Genomic DNA, 13925 nt, shown 5'->3' with positions numbered 1-13925 from the left:
GTGAAAAGTGTTTTGCTTTACAGTTGGAGGAGACCTGTCAACCAAGTGAAAATTCTCAGGGTACTGTTGGAATGATTTTCTCCTTTAGAATCAGTGCATCTCCTTTTGAAGTATGATTACACTTTGAACACCTACTTTCCCTTCCATTTTTAACATCTACTAGCTGAATTCATAAAGCACCCAGCTGATGGGAGCAAATGAGACTGATCTGCCATATTGAAGACTCAGACATATCTCTAGAATCAAAGAAAAGTAGTACCGATTTTGTATAATAATATTGCAAAATAATATAATATTTTGTATAATAATATTTTGTATAATAATAAGAACTTATTCTTTGTTCTCATCAATACTTAAATAGGAAAATACATATATAAATTATAACGCTGAGAAAAAATATATAAGGTTGTAATTTATCCTGAAACTTTTTCCAAAACACAATAAAGACCATTTTGGAATAAACTTGTCTGATTCCTAAGACTTCTAGAAAAATATGTACATTTGGTTAATAATACAACATCCCATCTTTTTAATCTATTATGGAATTGAAGGTGCATATAATTCCCCCCTCCCATGACTTGTGATAGAGATTTTATGTGCTACTAAAAAATTCAGCACTGAATCAAAATGATCCAATTCAACACCATCTTGTAAGTTTCCTACCAATACTTCTTTTCTCTTTTTTTTGGTTAAGAGAAAGTCAGTATCCAGTAATTTCATAAATCTTAACCAGGATTTCTTTCCAGTATTCTATGCATACTTTATGGTCTTGCTGTCAATCTGCTTTAGATGAACTACATCTCCAAGAAATTTTATAAATCCTGGATTGAGGCTATGAGCTGTTAAGTACTCCTGATAAACGATTGATAGAAGTCTTACTTGAAGCCAACATCAATCAGTCTTGTGGGGACATTAGAAAAAAACCCATGACCATTCTGATTCTGCTATATACAATTCAAATCTTAACTCCACTTTTTCTTAAAAGTACTATTAGAGTCTATTTGGTTTAATATATCATTTGTCCATCGTGCTTTTTCTAAGTGCTCCAAGTGTTTCACATATATTATGTAACTTATCCTTACAGCTTTCCCCCACCTGGTTCTCTTCAGATATGTTGGACTACAACTGCCATCAATCCCATGCAGCAATGATGGGAGTTGCAGCCCAACACATCTGGAGGGCACCAGGTTGGGGAAGGCTGCTGTATGATGATCTCTGCGGGTTTCCCAGCATTATTTTCCCTATGTTATTTATGAGAGGCTGTGGTTGAGACAAAGGGCCTTCCTAAAAGTATCCATGCAACTTCGTAGATACTTGCGGGCAGGGGTTCCTGCTCATGCTCTTGACCATGCTAATAATGGCACATCAGAGTAGTTCAAACATGAGAGAACTGTTGCTTATGTATTTATGGTGTAGGACTGACTGAGGACCAAATTAGACATGATGGGGCACCCATCTGTGTGTCTGCCTCATTCATATAGAGGGAGCTGGGGTGAGGTGGGGATAGATTTTCTCCATGAAAAAGAGCATACGAAAGAAGAGGGCAAAATTTGCCTCTTCCCACACCTTACTTTACTGTACTCCATTGCATTAATTTCCTCCAACTGAAGTCAAGCTGGTCAAAAGGTTCTTAAAACCACAGAGGGCCAATCTCCATTGCGCCCGCCATTGCAATGAATTCGGTGTCCCGTCGGGTTAAATGCTCTTGCATTAAAATGTGATTATTCACGCTCACCCATTTTCCCCATTGCAGTGCTTCGTTGAATGTGCGAGCTCGGTTTACACTGGAGCGCTGTGCTGTTTTTCTGCGCGTGCTTGTCTGATCTCGGATGCTAAGCAGGGTCGGTCCCGGTCAGTAGTTGGATGGGCGACCGCCTGGGAATCAGGCTTCCTGCATTGAGCAGGGGGTTGTTCTATCCCTTCAAATGAGACTAAGTTTTACCCCCTCCTATCTCCCGCTCCGGATGGTTTTTTTTAAAATTCAGGTGTTATCCTCTCAGAATCCGGGCTTCACCACCATTTTTTTTTTCTAATTCAGGCATGATCTTCAAAGATTCAAAGTTGTGAAGCTTCACAACTTTGAATCTTTGAATCTTTGAAGATCATGCCTGAATTAGAAAAAAAAACATGGCGGAGAAGCCCCGATTCTGCGAGGATAACACCTGAATTTAAAAAAAACCCATCCGGAACAGGGGATAGGAGGGGGTAAAACTTAATCTCATTTGAAAGGATAGAACAACCCCCTGCTCAGTGCAGGAAGCCTGATTCCCAGGCGGTTGCCCATCCAACTACTGACCGAGGCTGACCCCGCTTAGCTTCCGAGATCAGACAAGTGTGCACACATCCAGCCTTTTGCTTGTTGCTGAAGAAACTGGGGCTGCTGAGGAAGCTATGTGATCAGTAGCTGGAAGAAGACATGGGCCGTTGAGAGCTGTGATTGGACAGGAGGGAAATACAAACACCGCCGTATATGGACAGGCGGGGGAGGGGACTACGACTGGATACAGTAGCGAAGGTGGAAAATCAGACCACATTAAGGGGAAATACTGGGATATTAGGATATTGAAAGCGGGAGCACGGAAGTGGGAAATTCCAGTTCTAATTCGAGGCGGGTACTGCGTAGTGTGAAAGGCGGGCAGTGAAACCTCATTGGAAGAAAAAAAAGGCAGTAAGTGTCGATCCAGCCAGAGTGCAACAAGGTAAGTGGGTTTCACTCTCATCCCCTGTGCACTCCTTTTCATGTAAAGAACAGTTCCCCTCACACTCTATATATCAACAGCGCAGACATATGGATAACATACATGCAGCTGCCCTGTCACATCAAATTCGGCCATGACACTACCTACTGCAGGGGTGTCAAAGTTCTAGCCTGTGGGCCAAATCTGGTTCACCCAGAGTCCTAATCTGGCTCTTTAGGGTTCTCCACATGGCCCTGCCCCCTTCCTGGCCCTGTCTCCTTCCTCTCAGCCAGGGTTCATTGTGGATTTCCCTGTTTTTGTGCAGTTTTTCCCATTCTAAAAGGTTGTAACTACTCTCCTAAAGCTTAATTTCTGGCAGTAAGAGCTTTAAATTAAAATAGGCTGGTATTTGGGGGAGTTTGGGCCCCACCCCATTTGCCTACAGCCCAGCCCAACACTGGAATGCAGACCCTGAGAACTTCCCCCAATGGAATTCAGCCCTTGGGCTGAAAGAGGTTCAACATCCCTGACCTAGTAGGACTTGGAAGGCTCTGAAATGAGCTTTGACATTTGGCTCCCCTGCCTTTTTGTTCTGTGCCCAGGCCTCAAGTCCTAAGAGCTGTACTTTAAAATGTAACCAAGCAATGATGGCACCAGTAAAAAAGAAATTGAGGGGGAGGAACAAAAGAAGCAACCGCATTCTGCTACATTCTGAAAGAAAGAAAATATACTGGGAGGGAGGTCTGGAAACACTCCCCCACCCCCCAGTCTGGTGCTTCCTATGCCAATATACATAAATAAAAGTTGAAAGTAAGGATTTTGCAACTGCATGGTACTAGTCAGAGATGCATTAACATCATGATAAAAGTTGGATCAAAACAACTGATTTTCTGTAAATTAACAGCATGTTGCTTTATTGGGGATCTCAGTTCATAACTGGCTCATAACATGAGTTCATAACATGTTATCCTAGTATATTACCTTTCTAACATGAGCAGAGCCCATTCATGCCGCCTTCAAACAAGCCAAGCCTTGCATCAACCAAGAACCAAGGTGGCAGCACTGGTTTAAGTCCCAGCAGGTGCTGCCCATGCTTCCACTGTAAATTGTGTGCGCGCTCTCTCTCTCTCTTAAATAGCCAGAGCTTCTCAGCCATAATATTAGACAGTGCCACCTAGATCATGCGGTTTCGAGAAGAGTCATTTGGGTTTATTAGAGGGGATTTTTCATTGTTTCCTTTCTCCTTACCCAATTGAGCCATCAGCCAGCCAGCCTCTGGTGCACATGACAAAGGAGCAATCTCTTATGGCTCTCCTCAGTTCTTCTGCCCTGGCTAAACGAGCTCCTTCTGCAGCGCATGACTGCCGAGCCATTGCTAAGTCCAGATTCTGGGAGCCAGTCCTGGGTCCAAGGGCAAACAACTTCCCTACAAAGCAAGAGAGACCCAACACAGTGTATAAAATGCACTGTTAATACCCTTCTATGGTTCTGAGTCCTGATCCTGTTTCCAAAAGACTCTCTACAGTTAGTTTAATATCTTTGTCTACTGTTTTAGAGGAATTGTTGTATGATGTTGCAATCCTATGCACACATGCTACAGAGTAAGTCCCATTGAACTCCATGTCAGTTACTTTAAGTAAAGGGGCACAAGATGGGGTAGCGTGTCTACTGCAGTCTGTGGCATCTTAAAACATTAAGGGCGCAATCCTATGCATGTTTAGACAGAAAAAAACTCCAACAACTCCCAGCATGCCCCAGCCAGCCATACTAAACATGCATAGGATTGTGGCCTAACAAATTTGTTAAGGCAGTCTGTGTGTGTGCGTGTGTGTGTTTGTGTCAGTACACACATGAACAAGCATGCACATACACACATATGGCAGATGTAAAAAATGGTTTTGAACTATGAGATTAAAAATGAGTGAGCATATGCTGAAGCTTTGTTGCATTTTGTAAAAGAAAGGAAACTAGCACTTTACAGAGAAATGTGATTTTTGCTTTTACAATTTATATCTTTACATGAACACTTAAACGCATTAGATGATATATGCTCAAAATATAATATATGAAGTGACATTTTGTTTTGCAGTGAGTGCATTCATTCATTCACTCATTTTTTAAATGTGTACCTTGCTTTTCAGTTTCCCAGATCCTCAAAGTGGCTAACAACAATATCAATGAAATACATACATACTCATACCACCACCACAGCAACAAACAACATAACAACAATAAAACCCAAGTAGCAGTAATCAGAAAAAAGGAAGAGTATAATCAATAAAGTACTAGACAAACCAAAAGAACAATCTTTTAAAGATTATCAATGGGATAAAAATAGGTTTTTAGGGATAATAGGGATAAAAATAGGTTCACCATGCACTAAAAAAGCTAAAAACTAGAAACTTTAAGGGCACAATACTATGGGGATAGGTGGCCGCCTCCAAACTTGGAGCTGACCGCCTATCCAATGCAGGGCAGGATCATTCCCTCTGTGCTTCTCCTGCCCTGCATTTGTCTAGCTATGGGAAGGCAGAGCGGTGCAGGAGGCTGTCGGACAACACATAGGATGTATCATACAGGCATTTCCACCCTCCCCTACCTGGAACACCCCCTGGAATGCCCCATTTTGGCCGCTCCGCACTCCTCTTCCAAGCACAGAGCTGTTCTGTGCTGCCTGAGAGGCAGCACAGAAGGGGGGAAGGTCGGTTCTCAGGGAACTGACCTTGGAGCGCAGGCTCTGAGGTCAGTTCCCGGAAACCCACATATCCTATGGCAGTCTAGCCGCTGACTAGCAGCCATAGGATTGCTCCCTAAAAGGCTCAGGTAAATAAAAAATACTTAAGCTGACCCCTTAAACTTGTTAAGGAAGGCATGAGTTAAATCTCCCTGCGGAGAGCATTCTATTAACAGGACACTGCCAATGAGTAAGCCCCCTTCCCAGTTGCTATCCACCTCACCTCTGATATTGGGGGTACCCAGAAAAGGGCATCTTATGAAAATCTCAGTATCTTGGAATTTTCATATGGGGCTACGCGGTCCTTCAGAAGTTCTTAAAGATGTAATAAGAGCCATGCTGGATCAGACCAAAGATTCATCTAGTCTAGCATTCTCTTCATACAGTGGCCAACCAGCTGCCCACAGGAAATGCACAAGCAGGACATGAGTGCAACAGCACCCTCCCACCCATATTCCCCAGCACCTGATGTACATAGGCATACTGCCTCTGATACTGGAGGTATCATATAGCCATCAGGACTAGTAGCCACTGATAGTCTTATCCTGCATGAATCCCCTTTTAAAGACATCCAAAGTGGTGGCCATTACTTGTGGCCATCTTGTGGTAGCGAATTCCATAGTTTGACTATGTGCTGTGTGAAGAAGTACTTCCTTTTACCTGTCCTAACTCTCCCACCAATCGGCTTCATGGGATGACCCCAGGTTCTGGTATTATGAGAAAGGGAGAAAAATGTCTCCCAATCCACATTCTCCATGCCACACATAATTTTGTACACCTCTATCATGTCTCCCTTACTCACATTTTTTTCTAAGCTAAACAATCCCAGCTGTTGTAACCTTACCTCATAGGGGAGTTGCTCCAGCCCCTTTACTGAAATATGGAGGCCACAAATGTCTTTCATTAATATCAACAGAAGTACAGCTCAACCTTACTTATCCAGACATATCTACCGTAGACAACTTTTAATGTTCACTCAGTGCTCATTGGAAGGACAGATACTGAACCTGAAGCTGAAATATTTTGGCCACCTAATGCGAAGAGAAAACTCTCTGGAAAAGACCCTGATGCTGGGAAAGACTGAAGGCAAAAGGAGAAGGGGACGGCAGAGGATGAGATGGCTAGATAGCATCACTGATGCAATGAATATGGACTTGAGCATGCTCCGGGAGAGAGCGCAGGACAGGAAGGCCTGGCGTGCTATAGTCCATGGGGTCACGAAGAGTCAGACACGACTGAACGACTGAACAACAACAGTTCTTGAAAGGTAGGAAGTGGTAGAAATGGGGAAGAAGCTCCTTTTGGGAGGTATTTCCAGAATTTCAGTTTTGTTTAACCTGCAGTCTCTCTCTACAATAAAAGCAGCCCTTTGACATGGGTAAAAGCTTTTTATGAGGGAATGTTATATCCATTATACTCTGAATTTCACTGTGCCCAGAGGTCTATTCCAAAACAACAACAACAACAACAACATTAGTTTGATTAGTTTTCAGTTCTGTTTTTTTACTCAGAAAAGAGAATATAGACTTCTTATAGATTTCTTGTTTGTCATAACATAATACAGACGAACATAGTATAGAAAACTGTAAACACATATCTGAATTATTCAGAATTATTCTGCAGCTCCTTTTCTAACTGAACTGTGTAACTCTTTATAATTGTGGGTATGTGCATAATCCAGTCCAAGTTAAGCACTTGTAGATCCCATTGATTTAAATTAGGGAGTTAAGCTTGTATTCAATGTCTTTCCTTTGAAATCAGTGAGATTTATAGCACAATCCTATATATGTCTACATGTCTACTCTGAAGTATGTCCCTATGTTTGCAGTGGAGCTTATTCTCAAGTAAGTGTGCATAGGACTGCAGTCTATGTAACTTTGGCTGTACGCTGACCTTAAAACAGAACAGGATAAAATAAAATGTAGCTCTTCTAGGTTGCAATGTTGTTGTTGTTCAGTCGTTCAGTCGTGTCCGACTCTTCGTGACCCCATGGACCATAGCACGCCAGGCCTTCCTGTCCTGCGCTCTCTCCCGGAGCGTGCTCAAGTTCATATTCATTGCATCGGTGATGCTATCTAGCCATCTCATCCTCTGCCGTCCCCTTCTCCTTTTGCCTTCAGTCTTTCCCAGCATCAGGGTCTTTTCCAGGGAGTTTTCTCTTCGCATTAGGTGGCCAAAATATTGGAGCTTCAGCTTCATTATCTGTCCTTCCAATGAGCACTCAGGGTTGATTTCCTTTAGGATGGACTGATTGGACCTCCTTGCAGTCCAGGGGACTCGTAAGAGTCTTCTCCAGCACCACAGTTCGAAAGCATCAATTCTTCGGCGCTCAGCCTTCCTTATAGTCCAGCTCTCACAGCCATACATTACTACTGGGAAAACCATAGCTTTGATTAGACGGACCTTTGTCGGCAAGGTGATGTCTCTGCTTCTTACTATGCTGTCTAGGTTGGCCATAGCTTTCCTCCCAAGGAGCAAGCGTCTTTTAATTTCAGGGCTACTGTCACCGTCTGCGGTGATCTTGGAGCCCAAGAAAGTAAAATCTGTCACTGCTTCCATTTCTTCCCCTTCTATATGCCAGGAAGTGATGGGGCCAGATGCCATGATCTTCGTTTTTTTAATGTTGAGTTTCAAACCAGCTTTTGCACTCTCCTCTTTCACCCTCAACAAGAGGCTCTTGAGATCCTCTTCGCTTTCTGCCATTAGGGTGGTATCGTCTGCATATTGGAGGTTGTTGATAATTCTCCCAGCAATCTTAATTCCGACCTCTGATTCATCCAACCCGGCATTTCTCATGATGTACTCTGCATATAAGTTAAATAAGCAGGGTGACAATATGCAGCCTTGTCGTACTCCTTTCCCAATTTTGAACCAATCGGTTGTTCCATGTCTGGTTCTTACTGTTGCTTCTTGACCCTCGTACAGGTTTCTCAGGAGACAGGTAAGGTGGTCTGGTACTCCCATCACTTTCAGAATTTGCCACAGTTTGTTGTGATCCACACTATCAAAGGCTTTAGCGTAGTCAATGAAGCAGAAATAGACGTTTTTCTGGAATTCTCTTGCTTTCTCCATGATGCAGCAAATGTTGGCGATTTGATCTCTAGTTCCTCTGCCTCTTCTAAACCCGGCTTGTACTTCCGGTAGTTCTCGGTTCGCATACTGCTGAAGCCTAGCTTGTAGGATTTTGAGCATCACCTTGCTGGCATGTGAAATGAGCGCAATGGTGCGGTAGTTTGAACACTCTTTGGCGTTGCCCTTCTTTGGAATTGGAATGTAAACTGACCTTTCCAGTCTTGTGGCCACTGTTGAGTGTTCCAGATTTGTTGGCATATTGAATGCAGCACTTTAACAGCATCATCTTTTAGGATTTTAAATAGCTCAGCTGGAATACTGTCATCTCCGCTAGCTTTGTTGTTACTAATGCTTCCTAAGGCCCACTTGACTTCACTCTCTAGGATGTCCGGCTCAAGTTCAGTGACCGCACTATCATGGCTATCGGGGACATTCAGATCTTTCCTGTATAGTTCTTCTGTGTATTCTTGCCACCTCTTCTTAATCTCATCTGCTTCTGTTAGGTCCCTGCCTTCTTTGTCCTTTATCATGCCCGTCTTTGCACAAAACGTTCCCTTGAGATCTCTAATTTTCTTGAAGAGATCTCTAGTCTTTCCCTTTCTGTTGTTTTCCTCGATTTCTTTGCATTGTTCATTTAAGAAGGCCTTCTTGTCTCTCCTTGCTATTCTCTGGAACTCTGCATTCAGTTGGGTATATCTTCCCCTTTCTCCCTTGCTTTTCGCTTCCCTTCTTTCGTGAGCTACTTGTAAAGCCTCATCAGACAGCCACTTTGCTTTCTTGCATTTCTTTTTCTTTGGGATGGATTTAGTTGCTGCCTCCTGAACAACGTTACGGACCTCCGTCCATAGTTCCTCAGGCACTCTGTCTATCAGGTCTAATCCCTGAAATCTATTCCTCACCTCCACTGTATATTCATCAGGGATATGATTTAGGTCATACCTGAACGGTTTAGTGGTTTTCCCGACATTCTTCAATTTAAGCCGAAATTTTGCAAGAAGCAGCTCATGATCTGAGCCACAGTCAGCTCCAGGTCTTGTTTTTACTGACTGTATGGAGCTTCTCCATCTTTGGCTGCAAAGGACATAATCAATCTAATTTCGATATTGACCATCTGGTGAAGTCCATGTGTAGAGTCGCCTCTTGTGCTGTTGGAAAAGAGTGTTTGCTATGCTCAGCATGTTCTCTTGGCAAAACTCTATTAGCTTTTGTCCTGCTTCATTTTGTACACCAAGGCCATGCCTGCCTGTTATCCCGGTGATTTCTTGACTTCCTACTTTAGCATTCCAATCCCCTATGATGAAGAGGACATCTTTTTTGGGTGTTAGTTCTAGAAGGTGTTGTAGGTCTTCATAGAACCGATCAACCTCAGCTTCTTCGGCCTCAGTGGTTGGGGCATAGACTTGAATTACTGTGATGTTGAATGGTTTGCCTTGGATTGGTACTGAGATCATTCTATCATTTTTAAGATTGTACCCCAGTACTGCTTTTCCCACCCTTTTGTTGACTATGAGTGCTACTCCATTTCTTCTAAGGGATTCTTGCCCACAATAGTAGATATGATGGTCACCTGAATTAAATTCGCCCACGCCTGTCCATTTTAGTTCGCTGATTCCCAAGATGTCGATGTTCAATCTTGCCATCTCATGTTTGACCACCTCCAGCTTACCTTGATTCATTGATCTGACATTCCAGGTTCCTAAACAATATTGTTCTTTACAGCATCGGATTTTCTTTTCACCACCAGACACATCCACAGCTGAGTGTCCTTTCGGCTTTGGCCCAGCCGCTTCACTCTTTCTGGTGCTACTTGGAAATACCCTCTGCTCTTCCCCAGTAGCATATTGGACACCTTCCGACCTGAGTGGCTCATCTTCCGGCGTCATCTCTTTTAGCCTTGTGATACGTTCCATGGGGTTTTCTTGGCAAGGATACTGGAGTGGGTTGCCATTTCCTTCTCCAGTGGACCACATTTTGTCAGAACTCTCCGCCATGACCTGTCCGTCTTGGGTGGCCCTGCACGGCATAGCTTATGGCTTCACTGAGTTACGCAAGCCCCTTTGCCACAACAAGGCAGTGCTACACACTTACTTGGGGGAAAGCTCCTCTGAGCAGAGTGGGGTTTACTTCGGAGTAAACATTCATAGGATTAGACTGTACGATTAGACTTACAGCCCTCAAATAATGATCCACTTGTGGAGGTCACAATATTTGATTGAGGATCTGCGTCTTCATGACCTGTAAAATCCCTTCACTTGTAGTTCTTCTACAGGATTTTTAAAAGGTACAGTGACACATTTCATGGGCAATCATCTCCTGGAATAAGAGCAAGACACAGGGGTAGGGGCTGTAGCTTAGGGTAGATCCACTGCTTTGCATGGTCAATCTCTGGCATCTCCAAGTAGGGCTAGAAAAAAATCCTGCCAGAAACCCTGGAGAGCTGCTGCCAGTCAGTGTCAGCAGTACTAGGCTAGATGGAACAATGGTCTGACTCAGTATATAATTCAAAGAACACAGCACAACCCTTAGCGTGTTTACTCAGATGCAAGTCCTTCCAAGTTCAATTGGACTTTCTAGTTAAGGGTGCAATCCTATGTATATTTAGATAGAAATAAAGTTCTACAGCTCACAGCGTTCCCTAGCCCACCATGCTGGCTGGGGAATGCTGGGAGTTGTAGGACTTTTTTCTGTTTAAACCTGCATAGGATTGCGCCTTAAGCATGTTTAGGATTAGACACTCCTGCACTAGCTCCCATTTGTGCAATGAAATATACAAATACACATTAGGTACAATGAATCCCATGGCCCCGCACACAAAAAGCACATGTGGAGAGAGACCTCTGTGTATACAAATAGAATCCAGAGCTGGGGATGCAGTACTGCTAGCACAGCCTTGTAAATAAGCCCACAAAAGTTACTAGCCTGCAAAACAACAACAACAACTAGCTCGCTTGGGGCTGGCAGAGGAGGGACAAAGAGCTCCATCCCAGCCGCAGCCACCTGCTATATTTCTGTTGGTTGCAGAGGAGGGGGCTCCCCTCTTCTGGCAGCCACCTCAGTTTCTATGCTGGGTACACAGGAGGGTCAGAGTGCTCCATTCCGCCAATCTGCTTACTCGCTTGCGTAGAATTTCTTGCTGCCTGCTGCAACGAGGCTAGTGCTGAAATACAAGGCTGTACTAGCACCCTCACCCTACTCACAGAATCCACACTGTGCATGGAGCCAGACCAATATGTTACATGTTCAGCATACAATTAAGAGGCAAGGACAGGGCCCCAAGCAACTTTAAACACAGCATCCAGATGCCTCAGCCTAGGCACCAGCAGAATTATATGTCATTTATAATATTACTGGGGACAGCTCTTATCATCACAATGTAACGGGAATCATTTTTAAAGACTTAGTACTTGTGTTTATTGCACTGGGTACAGGCAAATCCCCTGCACAAAGATAATACTATAAACCCCATTCACAGAAAAAATCTGGAATTTTACTATAAATGTCCTAAGAGAACAGAATTTACGGTCTTACAATCTGATTTCACATTTATTCCTGCATCACCATCACTGAATTACTCTGTAGAAACCTCTAGTGACTCAATTAATGCTTACAATAAACATTAAAAGCGTGATAAATGGATGGAGACCCAGATCTTTAGAGAACCAATCTGTCTGACCTCTTGTCCAGATTCCATTAGCAAACTCACATTATACTTATAAAACCCATAGGCCAATGCTAAAAAGTAAGCCTTAGAAGTATATTTTAGTTTAGGGGAGGTGCTCAAGTTCTTACATATACCTTTACAGAAATCATCTGTAACAGAGGACTCTCTGCTGTGGCTTCATCAGAAAAGGACATGTTAAAACTAAATGTTTTATCAATCTAAAAAGGTTATCTCCTTTTCTTAAGCAAACACTTCACATTATTGGCATGTTAAATAGAGCTGCATCCTAACAGTGATATATATTTAACTGGATTTTGACATTTATTTAGAGCGTATGCCTCTATTAGGGGACAGCCATGCAACACAACCCTAAGTGTGTTTATTCAGAAGTATGTTTCACTGAGTACATTGGAAATTACTCCCTAATAAATGTGATTAGGATTGCAATCAAAGGCTGTAATCCTAAGCATACTTATATGCAAGTAAGTCCCCCTGGAAGCAATGGAACTACTTAGGGCACAATCCTATGCATGTTTAGAAAGAAAAAAGTCCTACAACTCCCAGCATGCCCCAGCCACTCATGCTGGTTGGGGCATGCTGGGAGTTGTAGGACTTATTTCTGTCTAAACTTGCTTAGGATTGTGCCCTTACTGATTTAGGGTGTAATCCTATCAATTGCGCGCTCGATGATTGGAAGCCCCCGAACTCGGAGGCTTCCAATTATCCAGTGCAGGCTAGGAGGAGTGGCAGAAGTGATCTTCTCCTCCCTGTCCTCCTGCCCTGTATTTTTTGCTAGATGGGCTTTTTTGCCTGTCTAAGTGACGGTACTTCAGAAGAGGAGGGAAGGAGGCTGGAGTGGTCTCAGGATATCTCGTATCCTGGTCCCTCTGGTCTCCTCCCCTCCCTGCCCACTAAAACGCTCCTCCCCCAGTCGCTTTTCTGACCTCAGAGGGCAGCCAGCACAGTTCTTTCCATGCAAACTCCAAGGGGTCGGGGAGGAGGGTCGGATCTCCAACTCCCCCTTCCGAGGGTGGAGCACTGTTTCTGACCTCAGAGGGGGAAATCCCCAGTATCCTATGCCCTCTCAGACAATGCTTAGGGGCCATAGGATTGTTTCCTTAATTCAATTTACTCCTTTGCAACTGGCTCCTTCTTTCTAAAGATATATACTTAGAAGTCCCACTGATTTCAAGGGAACTTTCCGTGCAAGTATATTGGGATTGTAGCATAGCATTTAGAATGCTTGTTTTGTTAAGCATCAGAAATTCAAATCACTAAGGAGGCAATCCTTAATTTTTGTGAACCGCCCAGAGAGCTTCGGCTATTGGGCGGTATAGAAATAAATAAATAAATAAATAAATCCTGTACACACTTACGTGGGAGTAAATCACATTGAGCTCAGGCTTACTATAGGGTTGCACTGTAAACCATTAGAAAGACTCAGACAAATAACAATCTAAACAGGATGTGATGTGAAAAATCATTGAAAACTGGATGTGATGTGGAATGAGACTGAAAATCAGATGCTCCCCCCCCCCCCCCGCTTTTAAAAAAATTAACAGCAGCTTTGCGGAGCCCTAGTTCATATTGGGACCATAGAATTAAGAGAAGAGGTGTTAATTTTCTTGCCTCCCATGCTATTTCCCCAGTTAAAATTACCCTCCCAAACCTGATATTTGCCCTATTGGACAAATGCTTTAGGGGACAATTTAACCAGGAAAATGGTACAGGCAGGAAGGGTAACCCTCCTCTCCAATGCAATTAGCTCAATATGAATTGA

At 43.3% G+C, this 13925-nt stretch overlaps 1 protein-coding gene across 2 annotated transcripts in view; it reads right to left on the bottom strand.

The window, feature by feature from the left end:
- The window catches only part of SUSD5 (sushi domain containing 5), a 51808-nt gene that overhangs the window by 23113 nt on the left and 14770 nt on the right, over positions 1-13925 (bottom strand). For both annotated transcript variants that reach the window (XM_084858020.1, XM_084858019.1), the window contains exon 2: positions 3927-4104. In XM_084858020.1, coding sequence (XP_084714146.1) covers positions 3927-4051 — 125 coding nt within the window. In that variant the 5' untranslated portion in view covers positions 4052-4104. The remainder of the gene's footprint in view (positions 1-3926; positions 4105-13925) is intronic.

This window comes from Heloderma suspectum, chromosome 5, assembly GCF_057233095.1.
Source record: "Heloderma suspectum isolate Gila_16-S chromosome 5, 16-S_ref, whole genome shotgun sequence".
Classification (NCBI taxonomy): Eukaryota; Metazoa; Chordata; class Lepidosauria; order Squamata; family Helodermatidae; genus Heloderma; species Heloderma suspectum.
The sequence above is the reverse complement of the archived record's forward strand: the minus strand, read 5'-3'. Positions and strand labels throughout refer to the sequence as shown.